The sequence below is a fragment of the Mus caroli genome, chromosome 14 (assembly GCF_900094665.2).
Source record: "Mus caroli chromosome 14, CAROLI_EIJ_v1.1, whole genome shotgun sequence".
NCBI classification, from domain to species: Eukaryota; Metazoa; Chordata; class Mammalia; order Rodentia; family Muridae; genus Mus; species Mus caroli.
The window spans coordinates 7996360-8015658 of NC_034583.1; the positions used below are offsets into that span (position 1 = coordinate 7996360).

The 19299-nt window shown below is 42.5% G+C and overlaps 1 protein-coding gene across 1 annotated transcript in view; it reads left to right on the forward strand.

The window, feature by feature from the left end:
- Nek10 (NIMA related kinase 10) overlaps positions 1–19299 on the forward strand; it is a 197853-nt gene that overhangs the window by 164626 nt on the left and 13928 nt on the right. Inside the window, 3 exon segments of the mRNA XM_021182541.2 lie at positions 6062–6094; positions 8835–8935; positions 16062–16172. Coding sequence (XP_021038200.1) covers positions 6062–6094; positions 8835–8935; positions 16062–16172 — 245 coding nt within the window.

Here is a 19299-nt window from a genome sequence, read left to right on the forward strand (position 1 = left end):
CTGTTTGGATGTGTTTTTCTGTTTTTCTCTAAGGACTTCTACCTGTTTGGTTGTGTTTTCCTGTTTTTCTTTAAGGACTTGTAACTCTTTAGCAGTGTTCTCCTATATTTCTTTAAGTGAGTTATTAAAGTCCTTCTTGATGTCCTCTACCATCATCATGAGATGTACTTTTAAATCCAGGTCTAGCTTTTCGGGTGTGTTGGGGTGCCCTGGATTGGGCCAAGTGGGAGTGCTGTGTTCCGATGATGGTGAATGGTCTTGGTTCCTGTTAGTAAGATTCTTACGTTTACCTTTCGCCATGTGGTAATCTCTGGAGTTAATTGTTATAGTTGACTCTGTTTAGAGATTGTTCTTCTGGTGATTCTGTTACCGTCTATCAGCAGACCTGGGAGACAGGCTCTCTCCTCTGAGTTTCAGTGGTCAGAGCACTCTCTGCTGGCAAGCTTTCCTCTTACAGGGAAGGTGCACAGATATTTTGTGTTTGGACCTCCTCCTCCCCGAAAAAGAAGGCACAAAACAGGTCCTTTCCCAGAAGCTGTGTTGCTTTGGCAGGTCACAGAAGCTGTCAGCTTCTGTGGTTCACACTCTCACCTGTGCAGACTAAGTTCCTAAGTTCGGCAGAGTGCTGCCTCAGAGGCTCTGTGGCTCCCACCTGTTCCAGAAGCTATCCGCTTCTGTGGTGCACCCTCTCACCTCTGCAGACTAAGTTCCTAAGTTCGGCGGAGTCCTGGAATCAAGATGTTGCCTGCTGCTCCTGAGGCAGAGGGCTCCCGAGCCAGGCGGACACCTGTCCTCTGGGAGGGTGGCCGGATCCTTTTTATGTTTTTACCTTTCATTCTGTTGGAAGTGGCCATCAACTAGCAGTACACTGTTGCTAACTGAACAGCCCCTGCTGTGAGGCATATTCTTCAGCTCTCCAGTTCTGTTCCAGTTCATTGAGTTAATTTTTCACAGTGTTGCTCATAACCTATTAAAATGATGTCAGGGCTCAAAGATAGTTTTAAAGTTACTGTCAGGAGTTCCTTGTGCATGTGTGTAAAATGGATATTGTAGGAGGCAGAAAGATAACACTCACAGCTAATGTCAACAGTTATTTCTGAGTGAGTGGCCTTGAAGAGAGGTGCTTCCCAGAGACTTGAGCCTCATCTATAATAATGTTTTTGTGCATTTGTTTGCTTGATTAATATGGGGCTTTTGCAATTAAACATTTAACATCTATTTATTTTTTCTGTTTTTTTAAAATTAGATATTTTCTTTATTTACATTTCAAATGTTATCCCCTTTCCTGGTTTCCCCTCCTAAAAGCTCCTATACACTTCCCCAATCCCCTGCTCACCAATCCACCCACTTCTGCTTCCTGGTCCTGGCATTTCCCTATAGTGAGGCATAGGACCTTCACAGGACCAGGGCCTCTCCTCCCATTGATGACCGACTAGGCCATCCTCTGCTACATATGCAGCTAGAGCCATGAGTCCCACCATATGTTTTCATTGGTTGGTGGTTTAGTTCCAGGGAGCTCTGGGGGTACTGGTTATTTCATATTGTTGTTCCTCCTATGGGGCTGCAAACCCGTTCAGCTCCTTGGGTCTTTTCTCTAGCTCCTTCATTGGGGCCCTGTGCTTTGTCCAATGAATGGCTGTGAGTATCCACTTCTGTATTTGTCAGGCACTGGCAAAGCCTTCAGGAGACAGCTATATCAGGCTCCTGTCAGCAAGCACATGTTGGCATCCACAATAGTGTCTCAGTTTGGTGGTAGTATATGGGGTGGATCCCCAGGTGAGGTAATCTCTGGATGGTTATTCCTTCAGTCTCTGCTCCACTCTTTGTCTCTGTAACTCCTTCCACGGGTATTTTGTTCCCCCTTCTAACAAGGATCAAAGTATCCACACTTTGGTCTTCCTTCTTCTTGAGTTTCATGTGGTTTGTGAATTTTATCTTGGGTATTCCGAGCTTCGGGGCTAATATCCACTTATCAGTGAGTGCATATCATGTGTTTTGTTTTGTAATTGAGTTACCTCACTCAGGATGATATCCTCCAGATCCCCCCCCCATTTACCTAAGAATTTCATAAATTCATTGTTTTTAATAGCTGAGTAGTACCCCATTGTGTAAATGTATCACATTTTCTGTATCCATGCCTCTCTTGAGGGACATCTGGGTTTTTCCAGCTCCTGGCTATTATAAATAAGGCTGCTATGAACAGAGTGTAGCATGTGTCCTCATTACATGTAGGAGCATCTTCTGCCCAGAAGTAGTATAGCTGAGTCATCAGGTAGTACTATGTCCAATTTTCTGAGGAACTGCCAAACTGATTTCCATAGTGATTGTATCAGTTTGCAATACTGCAATACCACTATCAGTGGAGGAGTGTTCCTCTTTCTCCACATCCTCACCAGCATCTGCTGTCACCTGAGTTGTTGGTCTTAGCCATTCTGATTGGTGTGAGGTGGAATCTCAAGGTTGTTTTGATTTGCATTCCCTGATGACTAAGGATGTTGGACATTTTTTTAGGTGCTTCTCAACTATTCAGCATTCCTCAGTTCAGAATTCTTTGTTTAGCTCTATACACCATTTTTAAGAGGGTTATTTGGTTCTCAGGAGTCTAACTTCTTGAGTTCTTTATATATATTGGATATTAGCCCGCTATAGGATTTAAGTTTGGTAAAGATCTTTTCCCAGTCTTTTGGTTGCCTTTTAGTTTATTGACAGTGTCCTTTGCCTTACAGAAGCTTTGCAGTTTTATGAGGTCCCATTTGTCAATTCTTGATCTTACATCACAAGTCATTGGTGTTCTGTTCAGGAATTGTTCCTCTGTGCCCATATGTTTGAGGCTCTTCTCAACTTTCACCTCTATAAGTTTCAGTGTCTCTGGTTTTATTTGGAGGTCCTTGATACACTTGGACTTGAACTTTGTACAAGGAGTTAAGAATGTATCAATTCAATTCACATTCTTCTACATGCTAACAGCCAGTTGAGCTAGCACCATTTTTGAAAATGCTGTCTTTTTTCCACTGGATGGTTTTAGCTACTTTGTCAAAGATCAAGTGACCATAGATGTGTGGGTTCATTCCTGGGTCTTCACTTCTATTCCATTGATCTACCTGCCTGCCACTGTAGAAATACCATGCAGTTTTTATCGCAATTGCTCTGTAGTACAACTTGAGGTCAGGGATCATGATTCTGCCAGAAGATCTTTTATTGTTGAGAATAGTTTTCACTATCCTGGGTTTTTTGTTATTCTGAATGAATTTGCAAATTGCTCTTTCTAACTCTATGAAGAATTGAGTTGGAATTTTGATGGGGATTGAATTGAATCTGTAGACTGCTTTTAACGGGATGGCCATTTTTACTATATTAATCTTGCCAATCCATTAGCATGGGAGATCTTTCAATCATCTGAGATCTTTGATTTCTTTCTTCAGAGACTTGAAGTCTTGAAGTCTATTGAAAATCTTATCATACAGATCTTTCACTTGCTTAGTCACACCAAGGTATCTTATATTATTTGTGACTATTGTGATTGGTATTGTTTCCCTAATTTCTCTCTCAGCCTGTCTATCTTTTTGTAGAGAAAGTCCACTGATTTGTGAGTTAATTTTATATCCATCTATTTCGCTGAAATTGTTTATCAGGTTTAGGAGTTCTCTGGTGGAATTTTTGGGGTCACTTATGTATACTATCATATTATCTGCAAATAATGATATTTTGACTTCTTCCTGTCCAATTTGACCCCTTTGAACTCCTTTTGTTGTCTAATTGCTCTATCTAGGACTTTGAGTACTATATTGAATAGATAGGGAGAGGGAGGACTGCTTTATCTAGTCCCTGATTTTAGTGGGATTGCTTCAAGTTTCTCTCTATTTAGTTTGATGTTGGCTACTGGTTTGCTGTATATTGCTTTTATTATGTATAGATATGGGCCTTGAATTCCTGATTTTTTCAATATTTTGAAGCTGTGTTGGATTTTATCAAATACTTTCTCAGCATCTACTGAGATGATCATGGGGTTTTTGTCTTTGAGTTTGTTTATATAGTGGATTATGTTGATAGATTTCCATATGTTGAACCATCCCTGCATCCCTGGGATGAAGCCTACTTTATTATGATGGGAGATGGTTTTGATGTTTTCTTGGATTTGGTTTGTGAGAAATTTATTGAGTATTTTTGCATCAATATTCATAAGGGAAATTGGTCTGAAGTTCTCTTTCTTTGTTGGCTCTTTGTGTGGTTTAGGTATCAGAATAATTGTGGCTTCATAGAACGAATTGGGTAGAGTACCTTCTGTTTGTATTTTGTGGAATAGTTTAAGGAGTATTGGTCTTAGGAACTCTGCACTAAACCCATCTGGTCCTTGGATTTTTTTGGTTGGGAGACTATTAATTACTGTTTATATTTTTATAGGGGATATGGGACAGTTTAGATTGTTAATCTGTTCCTGATTTAACTTTGGTATCTGGTATCTGTCTAGAATATGCCCATTTCATCCAGGTTTTGTTTAGTATATGCTTTTGTAGTAGGATCGGATGATTTTTTTTGGTTTTCCTCAAATTCTTTTGTTATGTCTCTCTCTTTATTTCTGATTTTGTTAATTATGACACTGTCCCTGTTCCCTCTAGTTAATCTGGCTAAAGATTTATCTATTTTGTTGATTTTCTCAGAAAACCAGTTCCTGGTTTGCTTGATTCTTCCTATAGTTCTTTTTGTTTCTACTTGGTTGATTTCAGCCCTGAGTTTGATTTTTCTGTCTACTCCTTTTGGGTGAATTTGCTTCTCTTTGTTCTAGAGCTTTCAGGTGTGCTATCAAGCTGCTAATGTATGCTCTCTCCAGTTGCTTTTCGGAGGCACTCAGCTATGAATTTTCCTTTTAGGACTGCTTTCATTGTTTCCCATAAATTTGGGTATGTTGTGGCTTTAATTTCATTAAACTCTAAAAAGTCTTTAATTGTTTTCTTTATTTCTTCCTTGAACACGTTATTATTGAGTAGAAAGTTGTTCAGTTTCCATGTGTATGAGGACTTTTTATTATTCATGTTGTTATTGGAGATCAGCCTTATTTCATGGTGATCGGATAGGATGCATGGGATTATTTCAGTCTTCTTGTATCTGTTGAGACCTGTTTTGTGACCAATTATAAGGTCAGATTTGGAGAAGATACCATGGATTGCTGAGAAGAAGGTATATCCTTTTGTTTTAGGATAAAATGTTCTAAAGATATTTAAATCCATTGTTTCATAACTTCTATTAGTTTCACTTTGTCTCTGATTAGCTTCTGTTTCCATGATCTATGTGTTGTTGAGAGTGGAGTGTTGAATTCTCCCACCATTATTGTGTAAGGTGCAATGTGTGCTTTGAACTTTAGTAAAGTTTCTTTTATGAATGTGTATGCTCTTACATTTGTAGTATAGATGTTCAAAATTGAGAGTTCATCTTGGTAGATTTTTTCCTTTGATGAATATAAAGTGCCCCTCCTTTTCTTTTTTGATAACCTTTGGTTGAAAGTTCCATATTAGAATGGCTACTCCAGCTTGTTTCTTGAGAATATTTGCTTGGAAAATAGTTTTTCAGCCTTTTACTCTGAGGTAGTGTCTCTTTGTCACTGACGTGTGTTTCCTGTATGCAGCAAAATGCTGGGTCTTGTTTTCATATCCAGTCTGTTAGACTGTGTCTTTTTAATGGGTAATTGAGTCCATTGTTATTAAGAGATATTAAGGAAAATAATTGTTGCTTCCTGTTATTTTTGTTGTTAGAGTTGGGACTCTGTTCATGTGTCTTTATTCTTTTATATTTGTTGAAGAATTACTTTCCTGTTTTTTCTTGGGTGTAGTTTCCATCCTTGTGTTGGAGTTTCCCCTTTATTATCCTTTGAAGGGCTCGATTCATGGAAATAATTCATTTTTAAGAAAGCAACCCATCAAAGCTATTTTTGAAAGTCAAGAGCTTCCTAGAACTGAGGAACAGTGGTTGAATACACTTAAAACTCAGATTTTTTTTTTAATGTTAAAGTGCATAGCTGTATGTTGAACTGCAAACATTCTAGCTAACTCCATGTTTTTGTGTTTAGGGCCACAGATGAGCACCTTTGTGGTAGAGTCAGGTCTGTGGTATCCACTCAAATTCCTGTCACAAGCCTAAAACTGCTTGGCCATGCGGTTGAGCCTTTAGCTTGAAATCATGATTGAGAAGCCAACGTGAAGATGACACGTACCTACGGCCTCCAGTTTTCTGCTGCCAGCAGGATCTTAGTGCCCTTACACAGTCCTGTTTTCAGGGGGAGGGATCTTAGTGCTGTTGTACAGTCCTATCTTCAGGGGCTTAGACAGAACTCAAACCTTTGGGAGGCCTCTGGGTGGGGAGCAGAGCTTCGGAGGTTTTAGTTACTGTTCCCCACACTGGTATGCACTGTGGGCCTGCAGTGCTGCTCTTCGCTAAGCTCTTGTGATTTGATTTCTCAGCCTTTTACCCCAAGGGTAATTCATCAAATCACATCTTAATGAACCAATAATTATGCTTACAAGGAGTTTTCAAAAGAGACAGGGCCTTTATATTTAAAGAAGAAATTAGCCTCAGATGTTACAGAGCTGACTTATTTCTTGTGCTAATTTTCCAAACAAGTACAGAGAGCTATCCATAAGGAAAATTTTCATATTTTATTTACTTTTTATTTTGTTCCTAAAGTGGATAAGTTCATGTTTTTAAATAGCCATACAAAATTTTCTTTAAATGTTTTGAAAACAAACCATGTATGGCAAGACACACAACCTTTTTCTGAAAGCACATGTAAGAATCATCTTTAAAATTGCAGCTCTGGCTGAATCAGCTACTATAACAGACTTAATTTCTTAAATGCTTGAAATGGTATGAAAGGAAGAAAAGGAGGTCTTAAGAAACTAAATTTTAATACGATTATGGTAAATGAGTATAAGATGTTATAGGTGTGTGTATGTGTGCGTGTGTGCATGTGTGTGTGTGTGTGTATGTTTGTGTGTGTGTGTGTGTGTGTGTTCTAGAGGATAAAGAGGGGATATTATCTTCTGGCATCTTCTATGCTTTCCATTGCAATCTGTGAATGAGAAGATGTAGGTGTGGTGACCCGTCCAGCAGGTCCAGTTATTCAGGGGTCTCGAGGGGACCTTCTCCTAAGAACCAAATGAGGGGTAAAGAGAGATGGGGGCCTTGTGCGAATAACGACACGGAAACCGTTCTGGATTGCATCAAGCCCCAATGTATTAGTCAGGCCCGAGGTTTAAATATACAAGCAAAAGGGGAAGTGCCTTTCAGCAGGAGGAATGGGGCAGAGGAAATGCACCTCAGCAGGAGGGATGGGGCAGTGGAAAAAGAGGAAGTACTTCTCAGCAGGAGGGATGGGGCAGCGGAAATTTTTCTTTTTTTTCTTTTTTTTTTTTTATATTTTTATTACGTATTTTCCTCAATTACATTTCCAATACTATCCCAAAAGTCCCCCATAGCGCCCCCCACTTCCCTACCCACCCATTCCCATTCTTTTGGCCCTGGCATTCCCCTATATTGGGGCATATAAAGTTTGCAAGTCCAATGGGCCTCTCTTTCCATTGATGGCCGACTAGGCCATCTTTCGATACATATGCAGCTAGAGACAAGAGCTCCAGGGTTCTGGTTAGTACATCATGTTGTTCCAACAATAGGGTTGCAGATCCCTTTAGCTCCTTGGGTACTTTCTTTAGCTTCTCCATTGGGAGCCCTGTGATACATCCAATAGCTGACTGTGAACATCCACTCCTGTGTTTGCTAGGCCCCGGCATCGTCTCACAAGAGACAGCTATATTTGGGTCCTTTCAGCAAAATCTTGCTAGTGTATGCAATGGTGTCAGCGTTTAGAAGCTGATTATGGGACGGATCCCTGGATACAGCAGTCTCTAAATGGTCCATCCTTTCATCACAGCTATGAACTTTGTCTCTGTAACTCCTTCCNTGGGTGTTTTGTTCCCAATTTTTCTTTTGGCGACTACACGGGGAAGCAGGAACTTGGCGGTNTCAGGGTACATCTTGAGGTCAGGACATCCAGCGCTGACTTAGGGCTGGAATGATCTGTGGTTGTTCTCGGAGTGGTGCGTCTGGTGGCCCGCTTTTGACCTTGACCCTCTTTTCTTCGGGGGGGGGGGAGAGGCCCAATTCAGAGATCAGGACAATAGTGTTGCCTTAATAGCTCCCAACAGTGTGGCTAATGCAGGGTGGGATGCCACTCCTATATATTAGCTTTGTAGTCATCAAGGATAGATCACTGTGTTGAGGACTAGAAGCAGCTCCTGTACACATTGATAGCCATTGGTCAGAATCTGTAAAGGTACAGTGGGTTTACAGGAAGAATTCAGGACAAGTTAACCCAGAAAGAAATTGAAGTAGACATTAAGATTCACAATAATTAAGGATTTGAACAGTACTTAATTCTACTATAGAATTCTTGGTATTTGTGTCTAGTAGATTTGATAAAATTAGCTTTAAAATCTGTTATAAAATTTATGGATAGTTTATTACTTAAAAGCAAGCAAACAAGCAAATGAAAAGCCCTCTTTAGAATTTCATATCTGAGGCACCATTTCCTCCCAATGGCAGCCTCCTGCAATCACAGACAAAATAGCCAAGGGCATTTAGTATTTCAAATATTATGTGAGAAATATTTTTTGTTTCTTCAGTGCTTGAGAAGTGGAGGGAGAGAACAGCTTATTTCACATTCTAAAACATTGTCTCGTTGATGAGATGAGATTTTGGCTTCCTTCTCCCCCAGAATTTTATCCCAATTTGCACTAACACTGCTTTTGTAAGAGACCTTGACTAACTGCAGACTTTGTCACCCACAGCATCTGCAGGCATCGCTGTATCCCAGCGGAAAGTGCGGCAGATCTGCGACCCCATTCAGCAGATCCTGGTCCAGCTGCATAAAGTCATCTACATCACACAGGTCAGTGTCTCCAGCTGTACACCTCTCAGCTGCAAGGCCAAAGCTAACACAGTTGAAAGCACACAGCCTTGTGGGAGCCTGAGTTAGAGTGACCACGGACTTTTTCTCACCCCTCTGACAATGTATGCATGTGGGGACTTACCTAGAAGTAAATCCGTCCAGTTTTCTCCATGGTTTCTACCTGTCCTCTCCATCCTAAAACAGACATCCACACAAGTGGATTTGTATTGTGGTGAGCAACAGGGGACAGAGCTGGGTTGCTTCTCTACAAGCAGTTCTATCATAGGAATAAAGGGAATGGGACCTCCCCTTTCTCTCTTAATGTTTAACCTTAATATTTTTATTGAATATGTTATTTATTTACATTTCAAATATTATCCCCTTTCTCTGTTTCCCCTCCACAGACTCCCTATACCTTCCCCCTCCCCTGCTTCTATGAGAGTACTCCTCCACCCACCCACCCACCCACTCCCACCTCACTGCCCTGGCATTTCCCTACACTGGGGAATCCAGCCTTCACAGGACCAAGGGCCTCTCCTCCCATTGATACCAGATAAGGCCATTCTCTGCTACCTATGCAGCTGGAGCCATGGGTCCCTCCATGTGTACTCTTTGGTTGGTGGTTTAGTCCCTGGGAGCTCTGGGAGAGGGGGTCTGGTTGGTTGATATTGTGGTTCTTCCTTCAGCTTCTTCAGTCCTTTCCCTGACTCCACCATTGGGGTCCCCATGCTCAATCCAATGGTTGGCTGGGAACATCCACTTCTGTATTGATCAGATTTTGACAGAGCCTCTCAGGAGACAGCTATAACAGGCTCCGGTCAGCAAGTACTTCTTGGCATCCACAGTAGTGTCTGGGTTTGGTGTCCGTATATAGGATGGATCCCCAGGTGGGGCAGTCTATGGATGGCCTTTCCTTCAGTCTCTGCTCCACACTTTGGCCCCCTATTTCCTTAAGACAGGAGCAATTCTGGGGACCTCTCCTTTCATCTGCTTTGACAACAGAGCCTTTCAAGAATATGATAGCCAGACTCACCCCACCCCAATTTCCATAATACTCGGAACTATTAAACCTCCCTATTTGTGAATCTGAGTAATACTTTGGTTCTGAGAAGTTCAGGGCTGAAGACTAGCTATTGGTTATGGACCTACTGGATCTAATGCTAAACAGTTGGGTACTCCTTCATCTAAGACATGTGCTACTTACTAGTGACATGTTCCTTTTTTTTAATTTTTATTTTTTGACATGTTTCTTTTTTAAGAAATATAGATATTTGGGTAAGAAAACAGGTACTTTGAAGTTTAAGATAGTGCCACCTGGTGCTTTTGTGAAATCCTTCACTCATTTGTCATATAATTAGTAAACACCTATTCAAGCAACAGATACTGTTCTAGGTTTTGAGAGACACAGATGTCTTATAGTGGTTAATCTTGAATTCTAACTTGATGAGCATTAGAATCAGTAGGAAAGAATGTCTGCGAGGGACTATCCAGATCACATTAATTGAAGTTGAAAGACCCGTCACAAGTGTGGCTGTATCACCAACTAGAGTCATGGGTTGAGTAAAGAGGAGAAAGGGAGCTGAGTATGAGCAGTGATCCAGTGTGACCATCTGTGTTCTGCTTCTGCGTAGAACTGTCCATGCTGTGACAGATTGTAGGCCAGAGCAAAGTTTACCTCCTCTCTCCCCCTTCCTTACTTCCCCCCTCCTTTTCTTCTTCTTCTTCCCTCTCATCTCTCTGTTGCTTCATCTGTCCTTCCCCTTTCCTCTCTCTCTCTCCCTCTCTCCTTCCTTCCTTCCTTCCTTCCTTCCTTCCTTCCTTCCTTCCTCCCTTCCTTCCCTTCCTCCCTTCCTCCTTCCCTTCCTCCCTCCCTCCCTCCTCCCTCTCATCCTCCTTCTCTCCATCTTTCTATTGCTTTTGTCAGTGGGTTTTTTTTTTTTTTTTGTCTAAGCAACAAGATAAATAACTAACCCTGATTACCTTGAGAACAAAAGAGCCACTATGGGAGCTGTTGAACTCAGTTATGACGAGTCTAGTTACACATCCAGAGTCTGCTGAAAGGTACTGCAGGCATATGCATTAGCTGCCTCCTGTTAAGAAAGATGTGTACTCAGGCTTCATCTATCATCAAGCCCCATCTTGAAAGTCAAGACCAAAAATGTTGATTTCTATAAGCTGGGGACAGTTTAAGACTGTAGGAATCACTGCTGATTTGTAATCAGCACCCAATATTTCTGGGAAACTTGAATATTCTTTTTCCTAGTAGATGGTCACTTTGATAAATGGTTGCACATTTTCATGGGGAGAGTGCAGAAAAAAATTATGAGAGTTCCTGTTGTAATGTTTCAGGGTCCCTTATCCAGGGATTCCAGCTTCCCTATTAGCCAGGCCATTGGCTGGGCTCTGAGTCAAGTCTGAAAACTATGAGAGGCAGAGACAGTTCACTGAAACAGCAGCAACTCAGGCCAGAATTTTACCTACAAAACCTGGGGTTCCTTTTCTGCTGTTACAACAAACAAAAACATGGCACAATACAACTATCAGCTTCCTTTCTGGGAACACCTGTAGTTGCTTCCCAAAGCTTGCAGGAGCCAAGGTGCTCTGTCAGCAGGGCTTGCTTCTCTGTGGTGAGGGCTCCAGCTGGCCACTGGGATCTGGTTTTATCACTCTGCTTATGTTTTTTTAAATAAATATTTCTTTTTATTATGTATTTTCCTCAATTACATTTCCAATGCTATCCCAAAAGTCTCCCATACCCTCCCCCACCCACTCCCCTACCCACCCATTCCCACTTTTTGGCCCTGGCGTTCCCCTGTACTGGGGCATATAAAGTTTGCATGTCCAATGGGCCTCTCTTTCCAGTGATGGCCGACTAGGCCATCTNTCCCACTTTTTGGCACTGGCATTCCCCTGCACTTGGGCATATAAAGTTTGCATGTCCAATGGGCCTCTCTTTCCAGTGATGGCCGACTAGGCCATCTTTTGATACATATGCAGCTAGAGTCAAGAGCTTCTGTTTTCAGATTCACTAGACTCCTGTATCTTTCAGGGTCCCGTGATCAGCAAAGGAGAGCAACTCCATGGTTTGCTCCAGCATGATACCCCCACTAAACACAAGCTCTCCTAGGAGCAATTAATGTGCAGGAACCAGCCCATTCCGTGCAGAGTCTGCAGTGTGAGACTTACGCCTGCAGGCTTAGCTGGACCCTGTGCTCTATTGACTCCTCCTCACATAATAACCATTGAACACACAGCCTCACACTGCTTGTACAGCCTGTATGTTTGGGGCATGTAAACTGCTGCCCCGAGAGCTTTCTTATGGATCAGCGTCCATGAGTTGTATGGAGATCTGATGGGTTATAGATTTGACCCTCATCCCTGGGTGTTTTGTGGAGAACATACATGCCTTTTTAAGATCTCTGTTCCCAGTCATCTCATCCAATTTTCAAGAAGTGGGGGCGAGTTTGTTTCTTCAGAACAGATAAGAAGTTGTGTCTGCTGACAATAAAAGCTGAAAGTGGCTTGAGTTTAAGATTCTCAGCTTCATCAGGGTTCAGAAAGATGCCCCCATCTCATGTTCTGGGCCCAACTCAGTACCTTTAGGACTAAGGCATTGCACCCAAAATGAGGTCAAGTATGAGAATAGACACTTCTACCCCAGGCTCAGTGAGGTTTGCTGAGGTGCTGTGCTGGAAAAGCATAACGCCTTCCCTTGGAGACAGGCAGACCATCTACTCTGAGATTTCTGCTGAAGACTGCTGGTGATGTGCTGTGAAGCACCTTCTATAGGATAGGAAAGGCCCTGGAGGAGGTGGGTTGGTAGAAATGTCTGGAACACTATCACCTACAGGTGGAGCCACTGAATGTGACTAGGAGCAAGCACTAACCAGCTGCGGTCCCAGCAGGTATAGATAAGTGTTTGCTGCTAGCACCAAGCAAGGTTAGAACATCCTCAACTCAAGCTCCATCCTCCCCTAGGGTCTCTCAGCAGTTCTTATGCTGGATGAGATTTGTATTTTTTAGCCAGTAGCGTGCATTCATTTCATGCTGACAGTTCAGCCATAATGACTGTCGATTTTCCAAATGTGCTTTAAGAACACTTTCAGCTTCATGTTATTAACACAGCAAAGAAAGGTTCCCCTCTGGGAATTTTAACACACAGTGCTCAATACAGCCAATGTCATCACAGGAAGGAGAGAACACAGCTGAGATGATATGTTGGTGCAGAGGACCAAGTTGTACAAAGGAAGCCTGTCTAAAGTATAATTGACTTGAGGCAACCCCTTCCCACTCTCCTCCTGAGGACCAGAGGAGAAACTGGTGGAAAACCTTGCTTCTGTTCCTGTCCAGTTTCCATGCAAATCGTGTCAGTTTCACAGACACACCTGCAAAACTCATCTCGTGGTAACAGTTCTACAAGTCAGGATGTTAGACTTCTTATTTCAATTGTACATCTTAATGCCAGCATGCTAAGAAGGCAATGAGTACTTCATCTCAGATGCTGAAAATCAGTGTCTTTGAACAGCTGGAGATTAATGCTCAAATGTTACTTTGTAGTTATTGCATAGGTAAGACCCGCAGAGTTGAAGGAATCTGACTGGCTTTCATTCTCTACTATACTTTATTCAGTTTGTTAAACAAATGCTTTGAAGTCATCATCTAACAACCTAAAAAATTACAGTACATCTGTATCCACGAGAAGAGATAGGAAGACTGGGGAGGACTGCCCATCACTGGGGTGCTAGCAGCAGCAGCAGATGTCCTCAAGGCTCTCAGGGAGCCACACTGTGTTATGCAGCAGCAGTACAAAGCATGACTCCATTTCTCCTACCAAATCTGTTTTTAGGGACTCTAAAGTTTAAGAGAAGTGTGAGATTTTATTTCTTTAAATGGTAATCTTAGAACATTTGCTTTTAACATTTGGGGAAAAATGTTAAGCAGTAAAATGTCAAAATAGAATAAAGTGCTATTTTGGTCTACTATTTATCCAGTGGAGCCCTGCAAATTGCTGGTGCCTTGCTAATATATATCTAGGTAGAAAATGCAGGGTTTTGGAAAGAATTCATATTGATGTAAGTTTGAGAAGACATGCAGACCAGGATTTTTTTTCTTTTTTTTATTACTTTGTGTGGTATAATAAAAACCATTTCCAGGTTTGAAATGAAGTGTTCTTCATATTATCTTTTCTAGAACCATTTTCTTTTTCAAGAAAATGGGCGTTCTTGCAGGCTGTGTGTGTGTCAGATGTAATGAGTCCAGAAGAATGTTTATAAGCTGTGAGGTACAGTATGGCAGCCCAGTGCTAGTGGTGTTGGCTTAGGGATAAGGCTGATACAAACACACCTCAAAAGCAAGGTGTGTGACCCATCCTTTACGTATCTAGAAACAGAACCTGCTTTGCAAGTTTGCTGTGGAAGAGATGCAAGAATGCAAGCACAAAGGAGTGCTCACAGTATCTGGCAAGCATGAGCCGTGGGGTTTGGTTCTGATTTTATACTGACTATGTTGTTATATGTACTTCATATATAAACGAACCATCACCATTTTATGTAGTTTTCAATTCTTACTGAAAGATTTATGGATGAGACACTGTGATAACAGTATTTATGTCACTGAGACACGGTAGCTTGCTTGCACTGCCTATCTTAGGGATGTGAGCTTACTGGAGTGAGCTCAAGTGTTTCTTCCATTGAATTCAGGGGCAATAGATGATCCTCCAAGTTAACCAGAGGTTTATCAAGTTAAATAAATAGCAAGACTTGTCAAGATCTCTGTGACAATTATTCTGATGCCTTCCAGTGTTAGGCTGAGCCCACCGGTGACCACATCTTCAATTTGCCTTTGTAGCCAGCAGGATGTGAGGCCTTTCCCTTTCACAGGTGGGCGGTTGCAGTAAAGCTGGGAGGTTGCTAACTGGACCTAGGGCACCACTGCCCTCTGCTGTTTGCTTCAGGGAGGTGGCTCCTTCTGGTAAGAAACAATAGGGAATCAGCAAGTCCTGTCTTTCTAAGCTGGGTCTCCACCCTCTCAGGGTTCCACTCCTCTTGCAAAGAGACCAATGCTAAAAACTTCATTGTCTTCTTCGCCTTACATATTCCTCTGTTAGTCCATGTGAAAGGCAAAAATAATCGTGAATTTGGAGGGCTTTGAATCAGACTTCCTTCTTGGTGGTACACATATTTTTATTGGTTCCAAATAGTTACAAGGTAGTAACCCAAACTGACTTCCCAGGTGGTGAAGCAGAGCTGAGGCATGATCATCTCTGCTGCAGTCCTGCCTGTCTGGGTCACCATTTGGTTTGAATTTATAGTTTTCTGGTTTTTCTTTTTTTTCTTTTTAATTGGGAGCACTTGTTTCATCCCAACCCACTTCTCTCCTCAGCTCTTCCTTTTAATGTTTAGCTATTAAAAAAAAAAAGCTTATTGACATGGAGACCCCTGATTATTCTGATCCTACTTCTTTTGTGGTATTCTTCTCCCAGACTTCACCTCACCCTCTGTGCCACCAGAACTCTGATTTCCCATGTAAATCCTGCCTGCAAAGCCCTGCAATTGGGTGGTTGTTTTACATCCCCTTTTCTGAGACTCTGCTGTGACTGCCTATATATTTATGCAGTCCACATCATCCTATCGAGGTCACAATGCATGCCAATCCATGCTTTCCTGGGAATGGTGGCCCCGAGGATTTTGTTTCTGTCTAGCGGAACTGTTACAGGAAGACACACAGGCAGACACATAGCTGTCAAGATTTTGTGTTTCCTGGTCCAAAGTATCAGATCTTCTGAAGGCTGTCACTAGGTGCTTGGTGTGGTTCTAGCATGTGACAGACGCCTACACATGAATAGAATGTACCTCCCTTGTCAAGGGTGCTCCTTACTAAATGGAATGTGCATGTGCATAGCTGTGATGGGAAGAGTGGTATCAGTAAGGGGAACTGTGACAAGATAAAAAAGCAGAGCCACTCCTCTATGCAGAGGGTGAAAACCATAGCATATAATTTGCTAACTCAGAGTCCTCCTTAGGCTTTGAGGATGTGCTGTTTTGCTGGCCCCATATAACTGCTTCCTGTAGGGGCTGGTGCACTGTGGAGGAGTTGGTTGTAATGGCTGTCCTCTTGCTTTCTGCAGCTCCCTCCAGCTCTGCACCATGATTTGAAGAGAAGGGTTATAGAGAGATTCAAGAAGTCCCTGTTCAGCCAGCAGAGCAACCCCTGTAACCTGAAATCTGAAATTAAGAAGGTATGTGTTCTCCATGTAGACACCTATCCATGAGAGATGTCTTCATCCCAACCCTGCTCCCTGATCTTTGCCTACTGTTAAAGGGTAATGTTTAACCAAGTGGGCCCACCTTCCCTGCCTACTGTTAAAGCATAATGCTTAACCAAGTGGGCCCACCTTCCCTGCCTACTGTTAAAGGGTAATGCTTAACCAAGTGGGCCCACCTTCCCTGCCTACTGTTAAAGCTTAATGCTTAACCAAGTGGGCCCACCTTCCCTGCCTACTGTTAAAGCATAATGCTTAACCAAGTGGGCCCACCTTCCCTGCCTACTGTTAAAGCTTAATGCTTAACCAAGTGGGCCCACCTTCCCTGCCTACTGTTAAAGGGTAATGCTTAACCAAGTGGGCCCACCTTCCCTCTGATTCCCATCCTTCTTTTTGTGGCTATTAGTTCCAGGTGGCTGACTGATACAGCTCTTTCCTTGTAACTACATGTTGGCTTAAGAATAAATGTTGTCTTTAATTTAAAAATATGTATATTGCAGCCTGCCTTTGAAGGATCTGTCCCAGTATTTTGGAGAAGGTTAATCAGTGAGCCCCCTAAATTGCATTTTCTACCTGAAACAGTCACCTGACCATGCAGAGCCACCATTTTAATCATCTATGGGGACACTTTGCCCCTTCTTAGAATTGGAAACAATCACCCATGGAAGGATTACAGAGACAAAGTTTGGAGCTGAGACAAAAGGATGGACCATCTAGAGACTGCAATATCCAGGGATCCATCCCATAATTAGCCTCTAAACAATGACAGCATTGCATACACTAGCAAGCTTTTGCTGCAAGGACCCTGATATAGCTGTCTCTTGTGAGACTAGGCCGGGGCCTAGCAAACACATAAGTGGATGCTCACAGTCAGCTATTGGATGGATCACAGGGCCCCCAATGGAGGAGCTAGAGAAAGTATCCAAGGAGCTAAAGAGATCTGCAACCCTGTAGGTGCAACATTATGTACTAACCAGTACCCTGGAGCTCTTGACTCCAGCTGCGTATGTATCAAAAGATGGCCTAGTCGGCCATCACTGGAAAGAGAGGCCCATTGGACACGCAAACTTTATATGCCCCAGTACAGGGGAACACCAGGGCCAAAAAAATGGGAATGGGTGGGCAGGGAAGTGGGGGAAGGGTGTGGGAGACTTTTAGGATAGCATTGGAAATGTAATTGAGGAAAATATGTAATAAAAAAATCATCTATAGGGACGGAATGAACTTAACCCTCCTAGCTTCAACATTCTGCAGCCTTTTCACATTTGGGTACAACAAAAGTTTCTCTTCACACATGCAGAATCTAAATTGTTATAACAAATGGGAAGAAAGTTGTTTACCTATGGTGACATGAGTTGAAGACAGGAGACCCACTTTGTCCTAGAAGTCACATAAACCCTCTGTCTTGTCCCTGAAGGACCCAGTATGAGGAAAGTCTAGCTACCTTGTTGGAGATAATTTCATCCCCCAATCTCTTCTCTTTCTCCTCTCCTTAAATACCCTCACATGCTTAAGTGATAGTATTGTGTTGAATTCCTTCTCTAAGGTTGTTTTTTTCCCATTAGTGAGTCTACTTTTAAGCACAAGCTTATCACTCAGGAAATAGGCCAGGCTCTTTGATTAAAAAAAAAAAGTAAGCAGCCTGTTTCTGCTTTGTTGGCACATAGCCATAGTGAGGCCTGACCACTGATGTATACACCAGAGGCAGCAGCAAGTAGGTACACAAAGCAGGAGCCCATCCCTCAGAGACAAGAGAGTGAGCTGCCCATCACACGCTGTGCTGGCAAACAAGGCAAAGATAAGGAGATGGTGAAGATGAAGCAGAGGTACAGGAGGCTTCACACTTACCTATAGCATCCTAAATACCAAAAAAATACATTTTTAAACATCAGACGCTCAAGCCTCCCACAAAAGACTATAATATGCTTGACTTTTATTTTCTTAGTAAAGTGATACTGAGAATAAGCAAATTTAAATACAATTTTTTTTAAAAAAGAAATTCTGGTTTTATAAGGTGAAAGCTTCTACCTCAGAAGGTGTTCATAGGCGTATTTGCCTCCCACACCATGGGTTTCCCTTGTGCCTTCCTGGAAGGCAAGTCCTTGTGGTCTCTCTGATGCAGGTTCCCCTTAATTTCTTTCTTCCCAGACAGTGAAGCCAATTTCTTTTCTTAAATCAGTCTTTCTGCTGCCATCCTTGGTTCCCTTCCTGTGTGCTGAGAGCATCTTTAGCCAGTATCCTGGCCTGAGCACAAAGGCAAGATTGCAGGGGGATAGGAGGTTTGGGAGCTCATGTGAGAGTCTCACTGAGCCAGCCTGGCCCACACACCTGCCTCAAGCCCACCAAAGAGCCAAATTAAGAGTGAAAAGCAGGTAAAGAGACTTAGTCAATGTGCCCACCTTGGGAAGAGGGGTACAAAGGTCCAGTGGCCCTTCCAGGGTGCAGTGGTCTTCAGCAGCCTAAGGGGAAGGCAGCTTTTAAATAGGACAAGATATGAATTATGAAAGGCTCTAATCTTGCAAGGTGATCTGAGAAGCTATCTGAACTCTGGAATCTCTATCCAGGAGACAAACTCCCCTCTGGCACCAAGATTCAGCCTTTTCTGTCTAGCATGGGATTTCTGAGGAAACTTTCAATTTCTTGGGATTTCCTTGTTTCAAAGTCTGATAGATAATGGTAGGGCCACAAATTCATCTTTAGAATGTTCTCATCTTAGTCAAGATAGTTTCTGGTGGGGCTGGGTGAGTTTTGTTTATTTTAAGCAGGGTTAGGAGACAGGTCACACTGTCTAGTGAAGGATGCCACAGCTCTTTTCTGACGAGGTAGTGGCATCTCACAATACACCCATTGCCCCCACCCCCACCTGGGGAAGAGGATACTCACATCTGGGGTTCAGTTGCAGTCAACAGATATGAGCACAGTCCCATTCTTCTAATGGAAGGTAGGCTACATAGTGAAGTAGCCATGCTGCCCTGAACTAGGTGTCAGCTCCTTCTGAAAGACCCACAACGTGAGAACTCCCTCACGTTCTGACTCAGGAGAGGCGACACCCCAAAATCACCCACAAGAAACAGTCTTGCTGCAACTGCAAGAGGATTTTTAT